Genomic DNA, 26,420 nt, shown 5'->3' with positions numbered 1-26,420 from the left:
CAAAGTAGATGTCCTAACCAACTTGCCAAAACTATAGTTTGTTAACAAGAAATTTGCAGTTTGGTTGAAAAATTTGTTTTAATGACTCCAACCTAAGTGTATGTAAACTTCCGACTTCAACTGTATGTGGAAATATACATATGGAAATATGTTATAGGGTGACATATTATTTAAGGCCAGGCACCACAGGCTAATATATTTTTTTTTTTACTCTCATCAGACTGAAACTTTACCAGTTGAAAGTATACATAAATACAATATATTATTGTATTACAAGTTTTATTTATTTAAAAATGTAAATGTGCAAATGAGGCAAACCCACCTTAAATATGCCCCAATTTGCATATTACAAGAATACCTTTTTCAACACATTGCTTTTTTAAAATTGTGATTAGACACTCAATGTTTACACTTTTACTGATCAGTTTATGAAAATATTGTCATTTCATGGAATTATTTAAAAAAATACTTCATGTATGACTGATGCATATTTTGCATATATTTACACATAAAATGACATTTCAAATCCAAACGACACAAGAGATATATAAAAAAAGCCTCTGTAAAAATCTAACTAGAAGACCTAAGAACCTGTGTGTAAATTAATGTGAATATACATCCTTTGAAGACTGAGAAAAATAAATTGGCGCTAGGGGAACATGTCCGAGAAAATGGCCAATAAAGATAGGCTAATATTATTAAAATGTACTTTCCATAAATAAAACTCTTATTCATTATTCATTCCTAATCTGATATTTAAACATCAAATATACCTTTTAAAAATACATTAGCACATTTCATAAATTTGTTTCAAACAGAGGATATCATTTCAATACTGGTCAGTTGGGCAAATTCTCATATCACTATGCTCAATGTTGAAATGCGCAGAACATTAATAAGCTATGCCTGCCCCATATATAAGGCCCTCTGAGTTGTTGCTGGTACCGCTTGACTTTGTTGACTGTGTCATAGCACCTGCGCCTACACTTGGCACACTCCATTGAAGCATTATCAGCTCTCACATCCTCCTCTCTGATTGCTTCCAGTGTCACCAGAGTGCTGTCAAGCCACAATGTGATCATCACATTTGATATAGCAGTTGCTCCCTCATTGAACGTGGCTACTGCCATACTGTCTGCTCCGTTAATGCGGCTTTTGCCCACAAAGACAGTTTTGGGGCATTGCGACCATATTACAGATTTCAGACGTTCATTTGCAATTCTGGGTTCCTCTTTATTAAAACATTGTATGGCCTTTGTGACAGGGTGGGTTTTCATCATTTTCTAGGGATCGCTGGTACCAGAACCAATGCACACACCTATCCTGTAGTTGGACATGAATCCTCTCTTGTGCGAAGTGCCATCAAAGGATACATGAATGTCTATGATGGTATCCTCATCCTCCTTCAGCAACTCTGCTATGTCTGGGTCTATATCTGCGTATGCTCTTCTAATTATCTTTGCAGCACTCTCCAGACTGTAGCCCTCTCTGAATCTCTGCAACTAAAGTGGGGGAAAAAGTACTTATTATGTCTGTCAAATTTACAGTCATAACTGCAGGACTAAATATCAGCATGTTACCCTATGTAAATATTAGCATATCAGCATGTATTTACTTTATGTAAAGCTAATTTCTCACAGCCCTGACATTGTAGGCCTATGACAGTCTCATTACATAGTTATGTTTTCCCATCACTCTTTTTTATTCACTTTGAATATATTTGCTGGAGCAAGGAAATAAATATTATTTATACACAGCAAGTCACCTGACAGTAATGGGCTACTCTCCCTTTTTATTTACCTGTCACTCTCCTGTCATGTCTCTGATATGAGCTGAGATGCAAGGAAGGAATCCCTAGGACTCTTTAAGAGCAGCATAACCAAGTCCCAAGTTTGTTGGCTAGAAGAGCCATCCTCACATTTATGTCAAATGCCACATCTCCCCTGGAGCACTCCAGCAGCCTGGAGGAATTGTAAACACTCCTAAATTCATCACGATCACCTTCACAGTTTGCACATTCTATCATGACAGAATAACAGAATCCCTGGTTGGTGGGGTCTGTGGTGATTTCAGTCCAGTGTTTAGACACTTAGGGCAAATCAAATCATGTACAAATTAGTTTAACTGTGACATGTGGAATAAAAGCCACTGTTGGCTGGCTGCTGTCTGGTTGATCGCTGCTAGTTGTCATTTTCATCTCAATTCATTTGCGTCTCAACGCGCTGCCGCGGGCTACCTCCTTTTCCTCCTCTACCTGTACTGCCTCGATCGGATGGTAAGGCTGATCTGACAGGCTGACCACACCGCTCGCACCAACGAGTGTCTGCGTTGCCAAGGGCTAAAATAGAAATCAGTTCTATTTCTGGCGCAGATCGCGCTGCAAGTCCTGCCTCTCCCATCTCCTCATTGGTTTATAGAAGCAGTTACCCACGTGCCATCTCCCCATTGGTTATACTCACGTGGGTGACTGAAAGACGAACGAGGTCAGTGGCGGTAATGCACCTAATTTATGAAAGTTGCCAATCGCAATATAAAGTCAAGAGAAGAGAAAGCCTGGAAGGAAGAGAGATGACTAGAAACGATTCGGTTGACCGTTTTATGTGTGGATTAATTGTCGGAGTAGAGGACCTTGTGCATTTCAGGTAAAATAACAACTCAATGTTTATATCCCAGGACAAATTAGCTAGCAACAGCAAGCCAGCTAAATAGGACAAATTAGCTAGCAAGTGCAAGCTAACTAGCTAAATTGCCATACATGTTTAATGCTTTTCGACCTGTGAATATATGAATATAATTGGTTCAGAGTTTGTTTTGATATTTTAACCTGCGTGTCATGATCGCGTTTGGTGTAGGCGGACAAAATAAACGTATGCACGATGGCGCCCGCGCGCAGCTGGTTTGGGTTCCGTGCAAGGCTAATTTTATCTTTCATTCACTGCATTTTTCACTTTGGCTAACTGAGATCACCTATTTTTATTCACATACTGTAGGTATATTCTTCGAGATTTTCTCATTTTGTCTCTCTACATGGATTCTTCACGGGAGATATTTTCAAACAAAGAAGTGCACATGAGGCATTTTAACCAGGTTGGCGGAAAGGGCCTTTAAATGCCAAATAACCAATCGGATGTCAGGAAATTACAAATCAACACGAAGCACTATGTTTACAAAGGATATAGCCATGTATGGACTAGCTAATGATACGCTCCAGAAAACAAGCTTTTGAATGATAATTCAACATGGAGAGTTTTAAAAATAGCGGTTGAAGTTCTACATGAAACATGCTGACAAGAATGACATTTATGGTAGGTGTGGTTGATGGAGTTGGGATAAAATGATACAAATAAAGTATTTATATACATTATTGCTGATTTATTTGTACATTTCTTTGAAAGTATGGAAGTTATAGTTGCAAAATATCCCAAAATCAGAAAATTGACAGATAGAAGCAAAATCAAAAATGTTGCCTGTGGTGCCTGGCCTTAAGAGATTTGGAAAGGGAAAGGGACATACCACCCCACTCTCCAACACAGGATTATGTGGAATAATACATGACTAGCCATTATACTGTAGGACCATGCCAGGCTTATGTAGCCTATGTGTTGACACTTGACAATTTAACTAGCTCCCATCTCTAGTCTCCTAACGTTACATAAAAATGACTCAGACTGTTGACTGGACAGAGGGCGGGAGCAGGGCTATTAGGGTCACGGTTCGGGGTGGCAAGGGTTAATACTAAATGACTGAAAGGTTGTGTTTGCTTGTCATACTGACAGACAGAGGCCACGTGGACAGAATGAGTCTACTCATTTATGACAGAGTAATATACTGTATCTGTCATAGAAAAATAGTTAGTAGAAAGGACATGGCTACCCAATAATGTAAGCAATGAAAAAAAAACATCCAATATGGCCGCCAGTCCAGCCGCCTCAGAACAGTGAATGGGAATGTCCATTCTATTAAAACATACTAAAACAGATGTAATTTCAGCACAAAGGGCTTTAAAACATACTAAAACAGATGGAATTTCAGCACAAACAAAGGGCCTTAAAGGAGAAGTTAGAAGTTAAAACCAAATCTCTATTTTGTATGTAAATGGCATGTTATAGAAGGGTACAGACCATTTTTTTGCAATGTCACTTGTTTTTGAGAAACTTACCCCAGCCAGCGATTCACTTCCTTATCCTCGTTGTGCAGTATGGGGGCACCCAAATACGTCCTTTTAGAAATGGAAAAGCTCTCAGTATAGTGATGCAGGTGATTAGAAATTGTGACATTCTGAAATGTATACACAACATTATATTCCATTTTGTGCGACTCAGGCTGTTTCCCCAATCCAGCTTTTCCATTGTCCATGTAGTCGGCTGTTAGACGTAGAGGTATCGCTCTAGTCGCAACAAAATGGAAAATAACGTTGTGGATAAAGTTTGGGTTGACACAATTTTGTGTATAACATCTAAAGACCTGCATCGCTTTACTGAGAGCTTTTCCATTTCTAAAAATATGTATTTGGGTGTTTTTGGAGCATTTGTTCATGTTTTTTCAAAACCAAGTGAAATCACAAAAAAAATTCTGGACCCTTCTATAATAAAAATAGAGATTTGGTTGTAAACAAAAGCAAAATTGTCCTTTAAGACTTTGACTCTTTAAGACTTTAATCTAGCCAGCGATTTAAAATGTCTACATATTTTGACATTACAGTATTAGGAATTAGCGTCTTTAAAACGTATACTCTACATTAATCCATAGGAAAATAGATGGGAGAGGTTTTGTTTGCGTCTTAGGTTTACCCCCAGCCAGAGCCCGGACTTGGCATCTTCTTAGAACCAGAGATGTGAATGATTAAATAAATGGGTAACACTAAATTTGAGTAGTCTCCCAATAACATGTCAACAGCATGTATCTCGACATGCAACAGGACTTCCAACAAAACAACCATAATAAATACAGTGCATTTTGAAAGTATTCAGACCCCTTGACTTTTTCCAGATTTTATTACGTTACAGCCTTCTCCTGAAATGGATTAACTTGTTTTTTCCCCCTCATCAGTCTACACACAATACCCCATAATGACAAAGCTAAAAAGTTTTTGACATTTTTGCACATATATTAAAAATTAAAAACGGAAATATCACATTTACAAAAGTATACAGACCCTTTACTTAGTACTTTGATGACGCACCTTTGGCACCGATTACAGCCTCGAGTCCTCCCATTCTTCTCTGCAGATCTTCTCATGCTCTGTCAGGTTGGATTGGAAGGGTCACTGCACAGCTATTTTCAGGTCTCTCCAGAGATGTTAGATCGGGTTCAAATCCGGGCTCTGGCTGGGCCACTCATGGACATTGAGACTTGTCCCGAAGCCACTCCAGCGTTGTCTTGGCTGTGTGCTTAGGGTCATTGTCCTGTTGGAAGGTGAATCTTTTCCCCAGTCTGAGGTCCTGAGCACTCTGGAGCATGTTTTCATTAAGGATCTGTCTGTACTTTGCTCCGTTCATCTTTCCCTTGATCCTGACTAGTCTCCAAATCCCTGCCGCTGAAAAAGATACCCACAGCATGATGATGCCACCACCATGCTTCACCCTAGGGATGGCGTTAGGTTTCCTCCAGACATAACGCTTGGCATTCAGGCCAAAAAGTTCAATCTTGGTTTCATCAGACCAGAGAATCTTGTTTCTCATGGTCTGAGAGTCCTTCGGGTTCTTCGTCACCTCACTGACCAAGGCCCTTCTCCCCCGATTGCTTAGTTTGGCCGTGCGGCCAGCTCTAGAAAGAGTCTTGGTGGTTCCAACCTCTTCCATTTAAGAATGATGGAGGCCACCGTGTTCTTGAGGACTTTCAATGCTGCACACATGTTTTTGTGCTCTTCCCCAGATCTGTGCCTCGACACAATTCTGTCTCGGAGTTCTACGGACAATTGCTTCGACCTCATGGCTTGGCTGTCAACTGTGGGAACTTATATAGACTGCCTTTCCAAATCATGTCCAATCAATTTCTGTAGATTGATGAGGAAAATGTTTATTTCATCCATTTTAGAATAGGGCTGAAACGTAACAATATGTGGAAAAAAGTGAAGGAGTCTGAATACTTTCCGAATGCACTGTAAGTTATTTACCTGTTATTCACCCCCCTTTCATCAAACTAGGACCTTGGCAGAGCCTTGCATTTAGATATACTGCTCTGGACCTTGGTCACCAACACAAAGCCAAGTTGCTTTTGTAGAAAAGCCATTCATAGAGGTCACACCAGAGAGAAGGGGAGTGGTGGCAAAGCCTGTTACATTCTATAAAAACATCTCTGTTGTAGGTGTGTGTGTTAGATAATGTATCTTGATATGGAGTCTGTCTCACAGTTTAGACTCTTGAGAGTCCTCTGCTGTTTAACGTTGTTCAGACTGAGTCAGACAGTCCTACTCATGTTGCTCACTTTCTCGCTTTCAGTCTGACATAATCAGATATGGTCTTGCATCAGTGGGATATCAGAACTGGAATAGGATACAAACTATCAGAACCTTTGATATTTTCATGGAATTTCACAGTGCTCAATTTACCACAGTAACAAATAAGACTGTAATATTGTGTGGTTCTGGGTGTGTCCTGGTTTAGCTTTACAATGAGGAGGTGCTGGATCTGTTTGACTCTACGAGGGACCTGGAGGCTCGGACGCAGAAATCCCACATTAAGATCCACGAGGACGCTAATGGAGGAATCTACACAGTGGGGGTGACCACACGGACTGTAGCCTCCGAGGCAGAGGTGTGTACGTTAGAGATGCTCAGGTCAGCTGTTTGTTTACCCACACCTGCATGCAACTGCTAATAACCCAGCCGCAACCGCCTGACTATATGTGATGAAGTGAAAATCGGAGCCACTTACCCGCATATATAGAAAATGCGCTATAGACTACAGTCAGACTACAGAAGATTTTTTGACACTGGGTTGCTGGATTTTGTTATGCCTGATTTAGATATGTTTCTACTTAAAATTTCCGATATTTAGGGAGGCTGTTTGTTAGTCAACTTGTCTATAATTAAATACATGTAGCTTCTCTTTTGTCATTATATATTGCCCTAGAAGACTAAATAAACCCTTGCTCAACAGAATAATGTAATAGATAGATAGAATGACTGCTTCAATCAGAAAAGTTTTCTCTGTCATCTTACTTGGAGCAAAGATGTTTAGCGACTGGGGAGAAAATACAATAAAGCAAAAAAAAACAGGAAAGATGTTCTCTGCAAAATGTCCAAATGACATCACTTTGACCGGTTGTAAGGGAAAAAAAAGCTGTGAAAACGACCCAATTTGTGTTTCTGATAAGATTTCAGTTCGGCATCGATGCATATTTTATGTGGTTGAAATACTTCCAGCTTTTGTGATGCTTTTATGATGAAGACAGCACCTCTACAGATCATATTAACTGAGCATTGCATTCTCTCAAGATGCAGAAAGGAATCATATTTCTCCACTCCTGTTCCCAAGTCCAAATATTGCCTACACTTAGTGTATTATTTTACTGCAAGAAATGCTTAATTCTGCAGGAGTTATTATTAAGGCTATAGCCCTATTCACTCAGGACTAGTTGGTAATGTTTTTATTACCCCAGAATGTCCATTATTCCAGAGGACAATTCGGACGGGATAGGTTTTTTTCAAACTCCCCCCTGTAATTTATATATATATTGTCAGCGAATGCTAAGAGTGGTGGTAGGAGTCAGGCGCAGAGAGCAGAGGTAAGGAAAAAAACATATTTTTTTCCTTAAATACAAAATGGTCGACGCCAACACAACCGGCGTGAATAGCGAAGTGCCCAATTACAACAGGTCCACAGTACGCATATAAAATAACACAAGTAGATCGCCAGCACATCCAACAACAAAAACACTCTGACGAAAATAATCCCGCACAAACCTGGGCGGGCTAAACAGGCTCAAATAACCATAAATCAAGAGACACAAATAAGGAACAGGTGCAAACAATAAGACATACCAAACGAAAAGGAAAAAGGGATCAGCGGTGGCTAGTAGGCCGGCGACGACGACCGCCGAGCGCCGACCGAGCAGGCAGGGGAGCCACCTTCGGTGGGATTCGTGACAGTACCCCCCTCCTGACGCGCGGCTCCCGCAGCGCGCCGCCATCGGCCTCGAGGGCGACCCGGAGGACGAGGCACAGGGCGATCCCCATGAAGGCGGTGGAATTCCCTCAGTAGTGAGGGGTCCAAAATGTCCTTCCTAGGTACCCAGCACCTCGCATCCGCGCCGTACCCCTCCCAGTCGACAAGGTACTGTAGGCCCCCCCCGAAGTCTGGAGTCCAGAATGGCGCGTATCTTATACGCCGGGGACCCCCCAATGTCCAGCGGGGGTGGAGGGACCTCCGGCACCTCACCTTCCTGCATGGGACCAGCCACCACCGGCCTGAGGAGAGACACATGAAACGAGGGGTTAATACGGTAGTAAGATGGAAGTTGTAACCGGTAACACACCTCGTTTATCCTCCTCAGGACTTTAAACGTCCCTACACACTGCGGGCCCAGCTTCCGGCAGGGCAAGCGGAGGGGTAGGTTTCAAGCCGAGAGCCAGACTCGATCCCCTGGTGCAAACACAGGGGTCTCACTGCGGTGCTGGTCAGCGCTCTTCTTCTGCCGTCCACTCGCCTTAGTGAGTGCGTCTTGGACGGCTCTCCAAGTGTCCTTCGAGCGCTGCACCCACTCCTCCACCGCAGGAGCCTCGGTCTGGCTCTGGTGCCATGGAGCCAGGACCAGCTGGTAGCCCAACACGCACTGAAACGGTGACATATTGGTCGATGAGTGACGTAGGGAGTTTTGGGCTACCTCTGCCCATGGAACGTATCTCGCCCACTCCCTGGGCCGGTCCCGGCAATACGTCCTTAGAAACCTACCCACCTCTTGGTTCACTCTCTCCACCTGCCCATTACTTTCGGGGTGGTAACCCGAGGTGAGGCTGACCGAGACCCCCAACCGTTCCATGAACACCCTCCAAACTCTGGACGTGAACTGGGGACCCCGATCAGAAACGATGTCCTTGGGCACCCCGTAGTGCCGGAAGACATGGGTAAACAGGGTCTCCGCAGTCTGCAGAGCCGTAGGGAGACCGGGCAACGGGATGAGACGGCAGGACTTCGAGAACCGATCCACAACGACCAGGATTGTGGTGTTCCCCTGAGATAAGGGAAGGTCGGTGAGGAAGTCCACTGACAAGTGCGACCACGGCCACTGTGGAACGGGGAGGGGGTGTAATTTCCCTCTAGGCAGGTGTCGAGGAGCCTTGCTCTGAGCGCACACCGAGCAGGAGGAAACATAAAACCGCACGTCCTTTACCAAGGTGGGCCACCAGTACTTTCCCCTCAGGTTCCGCACTGTCCTCTCGATCCCAGGGTGACCCGAAGAGGGGAGATTATGGGCCCATTGAATCAATCGATCACGGACACCAAGCGGCACGTACTGAACACCTGCCGGACACTGAGATGGTGCAGGTTCCAACCGTAACGCCCGCTCGATCTCCGCGTCCACCTCCCATACCACCGGAGCTACCAAGCACGACGCTGGGAGGATGGGAGTTGGATCGATGGCCCTCTCCTCGGTGTCATATAGGCGGGACAGTGCGTCGGCCTTCGTGTTCTGTGAACCTGGCCGATAAGAGATAGTGAACCGGAAACGGGTAAAGAACATGGCCCACTTGGCCTGACGCGGATTCAGTCTCCTAGCTGCCCGGATGTACTCGAGATTACGGTGGTCAGTCCAGATGAGGAAAGGGTGCTTAGCCCCCTCAAGCCAATGTCTCCACACTTTCAGAGCCTTGACCACAGCTAACAACTCCCGGTCCCCCACGTCATAGTTCTGCTCTGCCGGCCCGAGCTTTCTAGAAAAGAAAGCGCACGGGCGGAGTTTGAGTGGCGTGCCTGAGCGCTGTGATAGCACGGCCCCCACCCCAGTCTCGGACGCGTCCACCTCCACTATGAATGCCAAAGAGGGGTCCGGATGAGCCAGCACGGGAGCGTCGGTAAACAGCTCCTTCAGGCGACTGAACGCTCTGTTCGCCTCTGCTGACCAGCGCAAGCGCGCCAGACCCCCCTTCAGCAGTGAGGTAATGGGAGCAGCCACTTGACCAAAGCCCCGGATAAACCTCCGGTAGTAATTGGCAAACCCTAAAAACCGCTGCACCTCCTTTACCGTGGTCGGAGTCGGCCAATTACGCACGGCTTTAACGCGGTCATCCTCCATCACCACCCCCGAGGTGGAAATGCAATACCCCAGGAAGGAAACGGCTCGTTTGAAAAACACACATTTCTCAGCCTTAACGTACAGGTCATTCTCCAGCAGTCGCCCAAGCACCTTGCGCACCAGGGAGACATGCGCGGTGCGTGTGGCGGAATAGGTCAAGATGTCATCAATATACACCACCACACCCTGCCCGTGCAGGTCCCTGAGAATCTCGTCAACAAAGGATGAAACACGGCTGGAGCATTCTTTAACCATACGGCATGACTAGCTACTCATAGTGGCCCGATGTGGTACTAAACGCGGTTTTCCACTCGTCTCCTCCCCGGATACGCACCAGATTGTACACGCTCCTGAGATCCAGTTTCGTGAAAAAACGCGCTCTGTGAAATTATTCCACCGCCGTAGCGATGAGAGGTAGCGGGTAACTAAACCCTACTGTGATGGAATTTAGACCTCGATAATCAATGCATGGACACAGACCTCCATCCTTTTTCTTCACGAAAAAGAAACTCGAGGAGACGGGTGACATGGAGGGCCGAATGTACCCCTGTCTCAGAGATTCCGTGACATATGTCTCCATAGCCAACGTTTCCTCTTGTGACAATGGGTACATGTGACTCCTGGGAAGTGTAGCGTTTACCTGGAGGTTTATCACGCAATCCCCTCGTTGATGAGGTGGTAATCGGGTCGCCCTCTTTTTACAGAAGGCGATAGCCAAATCGGCATATTCAGAGGGAATGCGCACAGTGGAAACCTGGTCTGGACTCTCCACCGTCGTCGCACCGATGGAAACTCCCTTACACCTGCCTGAACACTCCTCTGACCACCCTCTGAGAGCCCCCTGTTTCCACGAAATATCAGGATTGTGATTGGCCAGCCAGGGAATCCCCAGCACCACTGGAAAAGCAGGTGAATCAATGAGGAAGAGACTAATCCGTTCCCCATGATCCCCCTGCGTTACCATGTCCAGTGGCACCGTGGCCTCCCTGACCAGCCCTGACCCTAATGGTCGGCTATCTAAGGAGTGCACGGGGAAAGGTTGGTCCAACGACACCAGGGGAATCCCTAGCCTTAACGCGAGCCCACGATCCATAAAGTTTCCAGCTGCGCCTGAATCGACTAGCGCCTTATGCTGGAAAGAGGGAGAAAACTCAGGGAAAGTTACAAGTACAAACATATGACCAACAGGGAGCTCTGGGTGAGGTTGGTGCTTACTCACCTGGGGTGAACGAGGAGTGCTCCGCCTGCCATCCCGATTCCCAGAGGAGCTCCCCCAGCACCGGTCGGCAGTGTGTCCTCTCCGACCACACCGGGTACGGGAGGAGCCTCCTCCTCTGGTTCCCCTCGACGCGGCCCCCCCTAGCTCCATAGGGATGGGAGCTGGAGGGCCTGGAGGTGGAACCGACAGGGCCCGGTCTGGACGCCCGCGGGCAGCCAGCAGGTTGTCGAGACGAATGGGCATGTCTATTAGTTCATCCAGTGAGAGGGTAGTGTCCCGACAGGCTAGCTCCCGGCGGACGTCCTCCCGGAGGCTACACCGATAGTGGTCCATCAGGGCCCTGTCGTTCCACCCCGCTCCAGCAGCCAAGGTCCGGAACTCCAGAGCAAAGTCCTGTGCGCTCCTCGTCTCCTGCCGCAGGTGGAACAGCCGTTCACCCACCGCCCGGTCCTCCGGTGGGTGGTCGAACACGGCCCGGAAATGGCGGGTGAACTCGGGGTAGTGATCCCTTGCCGAGTCTGGGCCATACCACACTGCGTTGGCCCACTCCAGGGCACGTCCCGTTAAGCAGGAGACGAGGACGAACGGTAGCCAGGTACAACTCCAACTGCAGCAGGAACCCCTGGCACCCAGCCGCCGCTCCATCGTACTCCCTGGGGAGAGCCAGGCGTAGGGCTCCGGGTCCGGACGCCGGCGGAGGGGTAGCTGGTGGAGGGGGAGTTGGTGCTGGGGATGCGGTAGGGAGGCCACTCCTCTCCCATCGGTCCATCCTCTCCATCATCTGATCCATCGCTGAACCGATTCGGTGGAGAATGCTGGTATGATGGAGGACCCTTTCCTCCATCGATGGGAGAGGAGGTGAGGCTGCTCCTGCTGACTCCATAGTTGGTGCGGGATTCTGTCAGCGAATGCTAGGAGTGGTGGTAGGAGTCAGGCGCAGAGAGCAGAGGTAAGGAAAAAATGTATTTATTCCTTAAATACAAAAACGGTCGACGCCAACACAACCGGCGTGAATAGCGAAGTGCCCAATTACAACGGGTCCACAGTACGCATATAAAATAACACAAGTAGATCGCCAGCACATCCAACAACAAAAACACTCTAACGAAAATAATCCCGCACAAACCTGGGCGGGCTACACAGGCTTAAATAACCATAAATCAAGAGACACAAATAAGGAACAGGTGCAAACAATAAGACATACCAAACGAAAAGGAAAAAGGGACCAGCGGTGGCTAGTAGGCCTTCGATGACGACTGCCGAGCGCCGCCCGAGCAGGCAGGGGAGCCACCTTCGGTGGGATTCGTGACATATATATAACGTTGATTGAGAGTTATGACAGAAACCTGGAGTTTTTTTTCTAGGTGTGAAGATATATAAGTACAGGCAATAACAGGGTAACTCGAGCTTGGTTCACAGGTTTCTAAACCATACCAAGCCATCTTTGGTATAGTGTCGCCATAATATTTGAATTGAGGAAGTGTCATCATAATTAGGATATTTTAGCGATCCACAGTGGAAAATGTTCTAAATGCCCCCCAGCCTTCAGATGTGAGCTAAACAGCGAACTTGCACTTGATATGTGTTTTAAGGCTGCGAATGACAAAGTGAAATAGCTCAGTTGTACTGTGTGCTGCATTGCGATCTATTAAGAGCACGGGTTGCATTAAATAGGCGCAATATTTTTTTCGGATGATTTGGCGATGTTCAATTAATTCGTACAAAACGTATAAGCAAAAGCATTTACTGTGAAAGTTGATACATATAGGCCCTTCATACAGTGCATTCGGAAACTATTCAGGCCCTTTCCCTTTTTCCACATTTTGTTACGTTACAGCCTTAATATAAAATAGATGAACTAGATTTTTTTCTTCATCAATCTACACACATTACCCCATAATGAAAAAGCGAAAACAGGTTTTTATTATTATATTATTTACATAAGTATTCAGACCCTTTGCTATGAGACTCGAAATTGAACTCAGGTGCATCCTGTTTCCATTGATCATCCTTGAGATGTTTCTACAACTTGATTGGAATCCACCTGAGATAAATTCAATTGATTGGAAATGATTTGGAAAGGCACACACCTGTCTATATAAGGTCCAACAGTTGACAGTGCATGTCAGAGCAAAAACCAAGCCATGAGGTTGAAGGAATTGTCCGTAGAGCTCTGAGACAGGATTTTGTCGTGGCACAGATCTGGGGAAGGGTACCAAAACTTTCTGCAGCATTGAAGGTCCCGAAGAACACGGCCTCCATCATTCTTAAATGGAAGAAGGTTAGGACAACCAAGATTCTTCCTAGAGCTGGCCGCCCGGCCAAACTGGGCAATCGGGGGAGAAAGGCCTTGGTCAGGGAGGTGACCAAGAACCCGATGGTCACTCTGACAGAGCTCCAGAGTTCCTCTGTGGAGATGGGAGACCCTTCCAGAATGACAACCATCTCTGCAGCACTCCACCAATCAGGCCTTTATGGTAGAGTGGCCAGATGGAAGCCACTCCTCAGTAAAAGGCACATGACGGCCCGCTTGGAGTTTGACAAAAGGCACCTAAAGGACTCTCAGACCATGAGAAACAAGATTCTCTGCTCTGATGAAATCAAGATTGATCTCTTTGGCCTGAATGCCAAGCATCATGTCTGGAGGAAACCTAACGCCATCCCTAGGGTGAAGCATGGTGGTGGCATCATCATGCTGTGGGTATGTTTTTCAGCGGCAGGGATATTGGAGACTAGTCAGGATCAAGGAGAAAGATGAACGGAGCAATGTATACGGAGATCCTTGATGAAAACCTGCTCCAGATTGCTCAGGACCTTAGACTGGGGGCAAAGTTTCCCCTTCCAACAGGACACCGACCCTAAGCACACAGCCAAGACAACGCAGGAGTGGCTTCGGGACAAGTCACTGAATGTCCATGAGTGGCCCAGCGAGAGCCTGGACTTGAACCCGATGTAACATCTGTGGAGAGACCTGAAAATAGCTGTGCAGCGACACTCCCCATCCAACCTGACAGAGCTTGAGAAGATCTGCAGAGAAGAATGGGAGAACCTCCCCAAATACAGATGTGCCAAGCTTGTAGCGTCATACCCAAGAAGACTCGAGGCTTTAATCCGTGCCAAAGGTGCGTCAACTATGTACTAAGTAAAGGGTCTGAATACTTATGTAAATGTGATATTTCCGTTTTTATTTTTAATATATGTGCAAAAATGTAAAAAAACAGTTTTTGCTTTGTCATTATGGGGTATTGTGTGTAGATTGACGGGGCGAAAAAAGCTATTTAATCAATTTTAGAATAATGGTGTAACGTAACAAAATGTAGCAAAAGTCAAGGGGTCTGAGTACTTCCGAATGTACTCTATATAGCCTATGCTCAGCACTCTGTTCAATTTATCGAATCAAACTTCGAGCAACACCTGTCAAACTCAGACATTTCTCTCAGAACACAGGGATGCCAATTTGCGTGGGACTAATATTATCAGAGGACTTTGCCAAAAGACTGTAGGTTTTTCTGGTTAGTCGTACAGATTTCAGTTTCCATTTAACACATCTAAACAGTTAGCTACAGTAATTCCCTTGACATGCCATATGCCTATTTGTAGTCCCGTCTTGTGACTGTCGAATTTGTATAGCACCTCACAATCACCACACATAACATAGCCGGCACTGCTATCGTCCGCTTTTACCACAAATCTTTTCCAAACATTACTTTTCTGGCCATCCCTTCTCTTTATTTTCAACTCTTCATTTGTAGGTTTTGTCTTATTTAAATAAACTTCGAACAATGTCCTTTTTGCCTCCGGGGATTGATGTTAACTTTTTCTTCCCATTCCCAAAAGCATTCTTTGGCGATTGGCTGTGTAGGCCATTTGGCGTGCGAACACTTAAGACCTAAAGCTTAGGTTTATGCACTAATACTGTACCAGATAGCAGAAAATAGTGAAATAAAAACCCAAATGTAGACTATAGAAATTGCACAATAATAATACTTTATGGATTTTTTAAGCTACTGTTTCTCTTTATTCAACCTGCCCGCTACGCATCCCTTCCTTCAGCCACACAATGTTTAATGACCCTAAACCCATCCGCAGGGACTGCGGGTTATGAGTCAACCCTCGCATCAATAATGTACGTACATGCGTGTGTGTGCTTGAGCACGTATGCTATACACTATGTTGTATGTGTTGGGATATGTGGTCCGGGGGTCCAGGAGAAATGTGTATGGCTGTATGTATATGTAATATAGGAAAGTAAAAAACATGAAATGAACTGTAAAAATGATCATTTACACAGTGATAACACAGTGATGTCCAATCTCTCTCAGATGATGCAGTGTCTGAAGCTGGGTGCTCTATGTCGTACCACGGCTAGCACCCAGATGAATGTCCAGAGCTCCCGCTCTCACGCCATCTTCACCATTCACCTGTGCCAAGTCAGAGTCTGTGCATCCGACAATGTACGTACAAGAGCAGCTTATTCCTAGCCTTAGTGCCAGTCCTTTTGTGCTCTCTTGCCAACTCCTATCTTATTCCGTATCTACCTTTTGTTACTGTGATGTGACTCCTGTCACTTGTTGAGACACTGTTAGTGCATGTTATGATATGTTATGACAGTGACTGAAGTTACTCATAACCTTGATGTTACAGAAATGATATAGCCACTCCTATGCTATCATATCATATTATGCTATGTTACGTAAATTACATACTGTATATAGAAATTACTGTTATTAAGGTACTGACGTTATGGTAGGCTACTGTTTATGGCAGGCTACTGACATTCTATGTTATGTTACATTAATGACGGGGACAGTGCTTTTGAATAACGGTACTGAAACAAAGGCATCGATCTGGTTGTTTTTCTAACTCACAGCAGGACAACAACGAGACGGACAACAAGGTTGCTAACAGCAACTCGGAGATGGAAGAGTATGAGACACTGACGGCCAAGTTTCACTTTGTGGACCTAGCCGGGTCAGAGAGACTGAAGAGAACAGGGGCGACCGGAGACCGAGCTAAGGAGGGAATCTCCATCAACTGTGGACTGGTGAGACACTGGTTGTGTCCGAAATGGACCGTATTCTCTCTAGTAGTACACAAATTTTGACCAACCCTATTCCCTAATACACTAGCAGGTCTATCCAACCCTGTTCCTGGAGAACGACGCTCCTGTAGGTTTTCACTCCAACCCCACTTGTAACTAACCTGATTCAGCTTATCAGCCAGCTAATTATTAGAATCAGGTACGCTAGATTAGGGTTTGGCGAAAACCTATAGGATGGTACCTCTCCAGGAACAAGGTTGGAGAGCCCTCGCAATAAGAATCTGTTCAAAACGGCTCAGGTAAAAATGTGTGCAATATAGGAATATATCATTTTTGTCCTTTAACCCCCTAAAGTTGATGTCTGCCCCCTAATTAGCATAATGTAAAAATCCACGTAAAAATCTATCAGTTTAAGTTAGAGATACAGTGCATTCAGAAAGTATTCAGATCCCTTGACTTTACCCACATTTTGTTTCGTTACAGCCTTATTCTAAAAATAATGAAATAAAAAGAATCAATCTACGTATAATACATTTTTGCAAATGTATTTAAAAAAAAAAATGAAATGACATTTACATAATTATCCAGACCCTTTACTCAGTGCTTTGTTGAAGCACCTTTGGCAGCGATTACAGCCTTAAGTCTTCGAGGGTATGACACTACAAGCTTGGCACAGCTGTATGTGGGGAGGTTCTCCCATTCATCTCATCTGATCCTCTCAAGCTCTGTCAGGTTGGATGGTGAGCATTGCTGCACAACTTATTTCAGGTCTCTCCAGAGATGTTCGATCAGGTTCAAGTCCAGGCTCTGGCTGGGCCACTCATGGACATTCAGAGACTTGTCCTGAAGCCACTCCTGCGTTGTCTTAGCTGTGTGCTTAGGGTCATTGTCCTGTTGGAAGGTGAACCTTCACCCCAGTCTGAGGTCCTGAGCACTCTGGATCAGGTTTTCATCAAGCATCTCTCTGTACTTTGCTCCGTTCATCTTTCCCTTGATCCTGACTACTCTCCCAGGCCCTGCTGCTGAAAAACATACCCACAGCATGATGCTGCCACCACCATGCTTCACCGTAGGGATGGTGTTAGGTTTCCTCCAGACATGATGCTTGGCATTCAGGCCAATGAGTTCAATCTTGGTTTCATCAGACCAGAGGATCTGGTTTCTTATGGTCTTGAGAGTCTTAAGGTGCCTTTTGTCAAACTACAAGCGTGTCATGTACTTTTTACTGAGGAGTGGCTTCTGTCTGGACACTGTACTATAAAGGCCTGATTGGTGGAGTTCTGCAGAGATGGTTGTCATTCTGGAGGTTCTCCCATCTCCACAGAGGAACTCTGGAGCTCTGTCAGAGGGACCATCGGGCTCTTGTACACCTCCCTGACCAAGGCCTTTCTCCTCTGACTGCTCAGTTTGGCTGGGCGGCCAGCTCTAGGAAGAGTCTTGATGGTTCTAAACTTCTTCCATTTAAGAATGATGGAGGCCACTGTGTTCTTGGGGACCTTCAATGCTGCAGACCTTTTTTGGTACCCTTCTCCAGATCTGTGCCTCGACACAATCCTGTCTCAGAGCTCTACGGACAATTAATTTGATATCATGGCTTGATTTTTGCTCTGACATGCACTGTCAAATCAAATCAAATGTATTTGTCACATACACATGGTTAGCAGGTGTTAATGCAAGTGTAGTGAAATGCTTGTGCTTCTAGTTCCAACCATGCAGTAATATCTAACAAGTAATCTACCAATTCCACAACAACTACCTTGTACACACAAGTGTAAAGGAATGAATATGAATATGTACATAAAAATATATAAATGAGTGATGGCCGAACGGCGTAGGCAAGATGTAATAGATGGTATGGAGTACAGTATATACATATGAGATGAGTATTGTAGGGTATGAAAACATATAAAGCGGCATTGTTTAAGGTGGCTAGTGATACATTACATCAGGATGGCATAGAGTACAGTATATACATATGAGATGAGTAATGTCAGTTATGAAAACATTATATAAAGTGGCATTGTTTAAAGTGGCTAGTGATACATCTAATACATCAAGATGGCAAGATGCAGTAGATGGTAGCGTACAGTATATACATATGAGATAAATAATGTAGGTTATGTAAACATTATCTAATATAAATAATATAAAGTGTCAAGTGATAAATTGATTACATCAATTTTCCAATTATTAAAGTGGCTTGAGTTGAGTCAGTTTGTTGGCAGCAGCCACTCAATGTTTGTGATGGCTGTTTAACAGTCTGATGGCCTTGAGATAGAAGCTGTTTTTCAGTCTCTCGGTTCCAGCTTTGATGCACCTGTACTGACCTCGCCTTCTGGATGTTAGCGCGGTGAACAGGCAGTGGCTCGGGTGGTTGCTGTCCTTGATGATCTTTTTGGCCTTCCTTTGACATCGGGTGATGTTGGTGTCCTGGAGGGCAGGTAGTTTGCAGCCGGTGATGCGTTGTGCAGACCTCACTACCCTCTGGAGAGCCTTCCAGTTATGGGCGGAGCAGCTGCCATACCAGGCGGTGATACAGCCCGACAGGATGCTCTCGATTGTGCATCTATAAAGGTTTGTGAATGTTTTTGGTGACAAGCCAAATGTCTTCAGCCTCCTGAGGTTGAAGAGGCGCTGCTGTGCCTTCTTCACCACGCTGTCTGTGTGGGTGGACCATTTCAGTTTGTCCGTGATGTGTACGCCGAGGAACTTAAAACTCTCCAACTGTGAGACCTTATGCAGACAGGTGTTTCCCTTTCCAAATCATGTCCAATCAATTGAATTTCCCACAGGTGGACTGCAATCAAGTTGTAGAAACATTTCAAGGATGATCAATGGAAACAGGAAGCAGCTGAGCTCAATTTCAAGTCTCAGCAAAGGGTCTGAATATTTACAGTACCAGTCAAAAGTTTGAAAACACCTACTCATTCTAGGGTTTTTCTTTATTTTTTTTACTATTTTCTACATCAAAACTATGAAATAACACATATGGAATCATGTAGTAACCAAAAAAGTGTTAACCTCTATGGGCTAGGTGGGACGCTAGCGTGCCACCCGTGGTGCACTCCATCAACAGCAGGTGCATTTCAAGAGCGGCAAATTTGAATCCAAATAAATGTCAAAATTCAAATTTTTCAAACATACAACTATTTTACACCCTTTGAAAGATAAACATCTCCTTAATCTAACCACGTTTTACGATTTCAAAAAGGTTTTACGGCGAAAGCATAAATTTAGAGTATGTTAGGACAGTACATTTACAAGAGTTGTGTGTAATGTTTTGTCAAGTCAAAGACAGGGTCACCAAAACCATAAAACCAGCTAAAATGATGCACTAACCTTTTACAATCTCCATCAGATGACACTCCTAGGACATTATGTTAGACAATGCATGCATTTTTAGTTCTATCAAGTTCATATTTATATCCAAAAACAGCGTTTTACTATGGCATTGATGTTGAGGAAATCGTTTCCCTCCAATAACCGGCAGTCAAGTCAGCGTCACAAATGAAATAATTAAAATTAGAAAACATTGGTAAAATATTATATTGTCATTTAAAGAATTATAGATTTACATCTCTTGAACGCAATCAACTTGCCAGATTTAAAAATAACCTTACTGGGAAATCACACTTTGCAATAATCTGAGCACTGCGCCCAGAAAAATACGCGTTGCGATACAGACTAGACGTCATGTTGGGGAGATCTAAAATCGAAAATACTATGTAAATAATCCATTACCTTGGATTCTCTTCATCAGATGTCACTTCCAGGTATCACAGGTCCATAACGAATGTAGTTTTGTTCAAAAAAGCTCATCATTTATGTCCAAAAATCTCCGTCTTGTTAGCACATGATCTAAGCCAGCCGGACTTCTCGTCATGAACGAGGGGAAAAAATATATTTACGTTCGTTCAAACATGTCAAACGTTGTATAGCATAAATCATTAGGGCCTTTTTTAACCAGAACATGAATAATATTCAAGGTGGACGAATGCATACTCTTTTATAACGTATTGGAACGAGGGTACCCAACATGAACTCGCGCGCCAGGTGTCTAATGGGACATCATCGTTCCATGGCTCTTGTTCGGTCAGATCTCCCTCCAGAAGACTCAAAACACTTTGTAAAGGCTGGTGACATCTAGTGGAAGCAATAGGAAGTGCCAAAATATTCCTCAGCCCCTGTGTTTTTCAATGGGATAGGTTTAAAGTCAATACAACACATCAGGTATCCACTTCCTGTCAGAAAATGTCTCAGGGTTTTGCCTGCCAAATGAGTTCTGTTATACTCACAGACACCATTCAAACAGTTTTAGAAACTTTAGAGTGTTTTCTATCCATATATAATAAGTATATGCATATTCTAGTTACTGGGTAGGATTAGTAACCAGATTAAATCGGGTACATTTTTTTATCCAGACGTGCAAATGCTGCCCCCTAGCCCTAACAGGTTAAACAAATCCAAATATATTTTATATTTGAGATTCTTCAAGTAGCCACCCTTTGCCTTTGATGACATATTTGTGCACTCTTGGCATTCTCTCAACCAGCTTAATGAGGTAGTCACCTGGAATGCATATCAATTACAGGTGTGCCTTGTTAAAGTTCATTTGTGGAATTTCTTTCCTTCTTAATGCGTTTGAGCCGATCAGTTGTGTTGTGACAGGGTAGGGGTGGTATACAGAAGATAGCCCTATTTGGTAAAAGACCAAGTCCATATTATGGCAAGAAGAGCTCAAATAAGCAAAGAGAAACGACAAAAGCAGAAGACATGAAGGTCAGTCAATGCGGAAAATTTCAAGAACTTTAAAAGTTTCTTCAAGTGCAGTTGCAAAAACCATAAAGTGCTGTGATGAAACTGGCTCTCATGACCGCCACAGGAAAGGAAGACCAAGAGTTACCTCTGCTGCAAAGGATAAGTTAATTTGAGTTAACTGCACCTCAGATTAAAACCCAAATTATTGCTTCACAGAGATCAAGTAACAGACACATCTCAACATCAACTGTTCAGAGGAGACTTCGTGAATCATGCCTTCATGGTCGAATTGCAAAGAAACCACTACTAAAGGACACCAATAAGAAGAGGAGACTTCCATGGGCCAAGAAACATGAGCAATTGACATTAGACCGGTGGAAATCTGTCCTTTGGTGTGATGAATTCAAAATGTTTAGATTTTTGGTTCCAACAGCTGTATCTTTGTGAGACACAGAGTAGGTGAACGGATGATCTCTGCATGTGTGGTTCCCACCGTGAAGCTTGGAGGAGGAGGTGTGATGGTGTGGGGGTGCTTTGCTGGTGACACTGTCTGTGATTTATTTAGAATTCAAGTCACACTCAACCAGCATAGTTACCACAGCATTCTGCAGCGATACACCATCCCTTCTGTGTTGGGCTTTGTGGGACTATCATTTGTTTTTCAACAGGACAATGACCCAAAACACACCTCCAGGCTGTGTAGGGGCTATTTGACCAAGAAGGAGAGTGATGGAGTGCTGCATCAGATGACCTGTCCTCCACAATCACCCGACCTCAACCCAATTGAGATGGTTTGGGATGAGTTGGACTGCAGAGTGAAGGAAAAGCTGCCAAGAAGTGCTCAGCATATGTGGGAACTCCTTCAAGACTGTTGGAAAAGCATTCCAGGTGAAGCTGTTTGAGAGAATGCCAAGAGTGTGCAAAGGGTGGCTACTTCAAACTCATATCAGCCCAGTATGGACATAAATAGACTCCTTGAACCAGAATGTTTCTGGAAATAACCTTCAATATCTGTTTTGCTGTGTGGTATTTCTTGGTCATCTCTTCCAAACTGCAGCTTGCTCTTGGAAATGTAATCAGTGCTTTGGGAGACCGAAGCAAGCGATCCTCGCATGTGCCTTACAGAGACTCCAAACTCACCCGGCTTCTACAGGACTCCCTGGGTGGAAATAGGTCTGTGTGCAATTGGTCAAGCCTTTCTTCCTATCTTTGTGCCAGGGTTGGTGTCACAGTTGGTTGGTGTGCATGTCAAACTAAATGCGTTTTGTTAACTGATACAGTAATTATTAGATGTCTGCAACACAATTGCTACAAGCAACCATATTCATCTGAACTACAGATTGCTTCTCTCTGTGTTTCTTTTGTAAATCCATATTTTTCTCCTCCTATATCCTTCCACCCTCTCTCAGCCAAACAATGATGATAGCGTGCATCAGCCCGTCTGACCGGGACTTTATGGAGACCCTGAATGCACTGAAGTATGCCAACAGAGCCAGGAACATTAAGAACAAGGTGATGGTGAACCAGGACAAGGCTTCCCAACAGATCTCTGCTCTCAGGACAGAGATTGCCAGGCTACAGATGGAACTCATGGAGTACAGGACGGTAAGAGAGAGGCAGAGAGAGATAATTGAAAAAATGAACCGTATGACGTAAATAAATTGCCCTTAATTACTTAGAATTCTGTCTAAACCCATTCTCCTCTGGCAGGGTAAGCGTTTGGTGGGTGAGGACGGTATGGATAGCATCAACGACATGTTCCATGAGAACAGCATGCTGCAGACAGAGAACAGCAACCTGAGGATCAGGGTCAAAGCCATGCAGGAGACCATTGATGCACAGAGGGCCAGACTCACACAGTACCTCAGTGACCAGGCCAACCAGGTCCTCGCCAGGGCAGGTGAGGTTGTGTATTGGTGTGTGTGTGAGATGAGTGCGAGGAGTGTGTCCTTTTGTCCTTATGACCCTGTCCATTGTAAAAAGTTTAAATGTGTGTTTGCTAAGGGTTTCCTGTTTATTCTCAGGTGAGGGGAGTGAAGAGATTGGGAACATGATCCAGAGCTACATCAAAGAGATTGAGGATCTCAGGTATACTTTTCTGTCTGCATATAGTACATAATGACATGGAGGTAAATCAAAATGTTTTCTCCCTACTGAACATGACCCAGCATAGCATATAGACAACACTGACATTTTTATTAAATTCCACTGTTATTCCCCATAGAGCCAAACTCCTGGAGAGCGAGTCTATGAATGAGAACCTTCGTAAGAACCTGTCCCGTGCCTCTTCACGGCAGTCCTTTTACCCCGGAACCTTCTCCCCTGCCCTCCTGGCCCCCGAGAAGGAGGCCTCCGACATCATCGAGATGGCAAAGAAAGACCTGGAAAAACTCAAGAAGAAGGAGAGGAAGAAGAAGAAGAGGTAAAGAGTGATCATGGTTAATTGTAGGACCAAATTCTTTATGTTTTCTTGTTAAAAAATGTCCGTTTTTTTTATTATTGTATGACCTCAATGTGGGGCCATGGTGAGTAGCAGTTTGTGATCTCTATGTTTTTCCCTATGACTTATTTTCCTTCCTCTTCTCTGTACTCCCTGGTTTCCTTCCTTCCTTCCTTCCTTCCTTCCTTCCTTCCTTCCTTCCTTCCTTCCTTCCTTCCTTCCTTCCTTGTCACATCTCTCTCCCCTGTCCTCTCATCTGTGCCCTTTGACCTTGACCTCTCCCTGAAGGCTCCAGCAGCTGCTGGAAGAGAGAGAGAGGGAGGAGGAGTTAGTAGAGGAGGAAAATGGCAGGTTTGTTCACAGGTTCCCCCTCAACCTCCCTGCCATTGCCATTTCCATCCCTCACTTCTTCTAAACAACCATTTTGTTTTGTTTGACAGGCAGTTGCCAGACCAGAACGGAAACCTGAGTTCAGTTCCTTCAGTTCTTCCTGTGTTCACTAGTTTCTTTCAATTTGCTCACCCCGACAGACGGATATGATGGGAACAAAGTTCTTGGTTCTGTTTTCATCCACCATCAATGGCCTCATGAGCTTTATTAACACACTTTATTTTTGAAGATATAGAAAAAAATACTATTGAACCTTAGCTCAATGTTGTCTCACCTTGCCCCTCTGTTGTTCCCTACTAGTGTTGTCAAGGAGGAAGTCCCCGACAACGACGACAATGGGACGGAAAAAGAGCTGACTGAGCGGTCCAATGAGGAGCCTGAGACGGTATGATTGACAACCCATTAGTGAAATGATAGAGCTGGGCAATATGGATTTTTTTGTTTTGTTGCAATAACAATAAATCAGCAATATTTTTATGTATTTTTGTTACCCCCCCTTTTTCAATCTTGTCTCATCACTGCAACCCCCCAACCGGCTCGGGAGGCGTAGGTCGATTCATGCGGCCACCCTATGGGACTCCCAATCACGGCCGATTGTGATACAGCCCGGGATCGAACCCGGGTCCGTAGTGACGTCTCAAGCACGGTGATGCAGTGCCTTAGACCGCTGCGCCACTCGGGAGGCCCCAGCGATAACTTATTTATTGGGGAGGTGCTATAGCTGGTTGATATGAACAAAAAGTGGTATTGTGATAAACGTAACTATTTTGCTCTAACATTAAATACAACGATAAAAACATGTTTAATGGACAGTTACTTTACATTAGCGGCAGGGCTCTAGACACATTTATTTTACAGTGCCAAATAAGACCACTGAGATGGTAGCCTATGATTAAACAAGTAATCTATTTCATCTAACACATCCAGGGAATGCTTTATGGATAATTTGCTGGCAATCTGTCAAAATAGGATCCAGAATTATCATATTTATTTTGGGAATTTGCTGACATCTTTGTGCATATTGGCTATATTATTCACCACCTGAGGAAGTGGGAACTCAAAACACTTAGCTAGATTGCTAACTCTAAATAAGATAGTGTTACTATATAGCCATGTAGGCTAATTGATTAATCAGTACAACTTTCCAGAGCTAGGCCTAGGCTACATGATGTAGGCCTATTCACTGCAAATGGCGCTCATCAAAACCATACTACAGCCTGCTCCAGTTGTAAAGTGGTGCCATGAAATCAATATTAAGATGTGAGAAATAAACGTATACTCACAGAAAACTGTGACTCTCCTCTAGAACAACAGTAGTTGCTTTGAAAACTGTATTTCTTTCCCTACGCAATTGCAGTTTGAGCAACAGTCATAATGCTTGTGCTTCTCAGAATGCATCTCCCCTTCCTCCGTGCGCACAGTGGGGAGAGCGAGTGAGAGTGGCTTGCTCACTCAGCAGCCGACAGCAAAACGTAGACAGGCAGATACTTTCATAGCAGGAATCAACATAATGCAAAGGCTATTACTGTTGACCAAATAATGGTTTTAGAACAATCTACAGGAACGTTGAGAAGCAAAATGACCGACGTACGCAAAATGTTTCGGTAAGAGGAAGTTAATGACGGTCATTTTCGGTTTATCGTCCCAGCAATAATTACAAGACACGTGTGTTTTTCCCACCCCGTTTTTCTTACACCGGGTAATTCTGTGTTCTCTTCTAATTTCGTTTGTGCTCACAGGAGGGGCAGGAGGGGAGTGACCACGAGGAAGAGGACGATGAGGAAGAGGAGGAGATGGATGTGGAGGAGAGCTCTGATGATTCAGACTCAGAATCAGATGAGAAAGGTAAAATGGCCTAATCGTAGAAATAGGAAATATAGAAGGGACATATATTGGACATGTATATCTATGTTTTGAACCCATATGAATCAATGTTACTTTCCCCACCAGAGAACTTCCAGGCGGACCTGGCCAACATTACATGTGAGATTGCCATCAAGCAGAAGCTGATAGACGAGCTGGAGAACAGCCAGAGGCGTCTGCACACGCTCAAACAGCAGTACGAACAGAAACTGATGATGCTGCAGAGCAAGATCAGAGACACACAGCTGGAGAGGGACAAGGTGCTGCAGAACATGGGTATGTCTCATGTATGACCTGGACACTGGGATTACATAGCTATTGGATATGCATACAGCCGTTACTGGTCTGTAGTCTACCAGAGAACTGTGAATAGTTTGAAGTTTTTATTTTGCTCTGGTTCTTTAGAACATTGGGCTATTGAACAGCCAGCCCTATAAAAAGTGTGGGGTTTCCCTCTGTTGAATTAAGGCAGG

The 26,420-nt window shown here is 44.5% G+C and overlaps 1 protein-coding gene across 5 annotated transcripts in view; it reads left to right on the top strand.

Moving 5' to 3' along the window:
• Window positions 1-26,420, top strand: part of LOC106573106 (kinesin-like protein KIF21A) — an 80,575-nt gene that overhangs the window by 22,360 nt on the left and 31,795 nt on the right. For all 5 annotated transcript variants that reach the window (XM_014147813.2, XM_014147810.2, XM_014147811.2 and 2 more), the window contains exons 4-14: window positions 6,606-6,755; window positions 15,778-15,909; window positions 16,326-16,499; window positions 22,312-22,427; window positions 22,664-22,859; window positions 22,965-23,154; window positions 23,279-23,342; window positions 23,479-23,676; window positions 24,385-24,469; window positions 25,824-25,929; window positions 26,035-26,223. In XM_014147813.2, the coding sequence (XP_014003288.2) occupies window positions 6,606-6,755; window positions 15,778-15,909; window positions 16,326-16,499; window positions 22,312-22,427; window positions 22,664-22,859; window positions 22,965-23,154; window positions 23,279-23,342; window positions 23,479-23,676; window positions 24,385-24,469; window positions 25,824-25,929; window positions 26,035-26,223 (1,600 nt within the window). The remainder of the gene's footprint in view (window positions 1-6,605; window positions 6,756-15,777; window positions 15,910-16,325; window positions 16,500-22,311; window positions 22,428-22,663; window positions 22,860-22,964; window positions 23,155-23,278; window positions 23,343-23,478; window positions 23,677-24,384; window positions 24,470-25,823; window positions 25,930-26,034; window positions 26,224-26,420) is intronic.

The sequence above is a fragment of the Salmo salar genome, chromosome ssa16 (assembly GCF_905237065.1).
Source record: "Salmo salar chromosome ssa16, Ssal_v3.1, whole genome shotgun sequence".
Taxonomy (NCBI): domain Eukaryota; kingdom Metazoa; phylum Chordata; class Actinopteri; order Salmoniformes; family Salmonidae; genus Salmo; species Salmo salar.
Note: the sequence above shows the minus strand (reverse complement) of the source record. Positions and strands in the feature narration are given on the sequence as shown.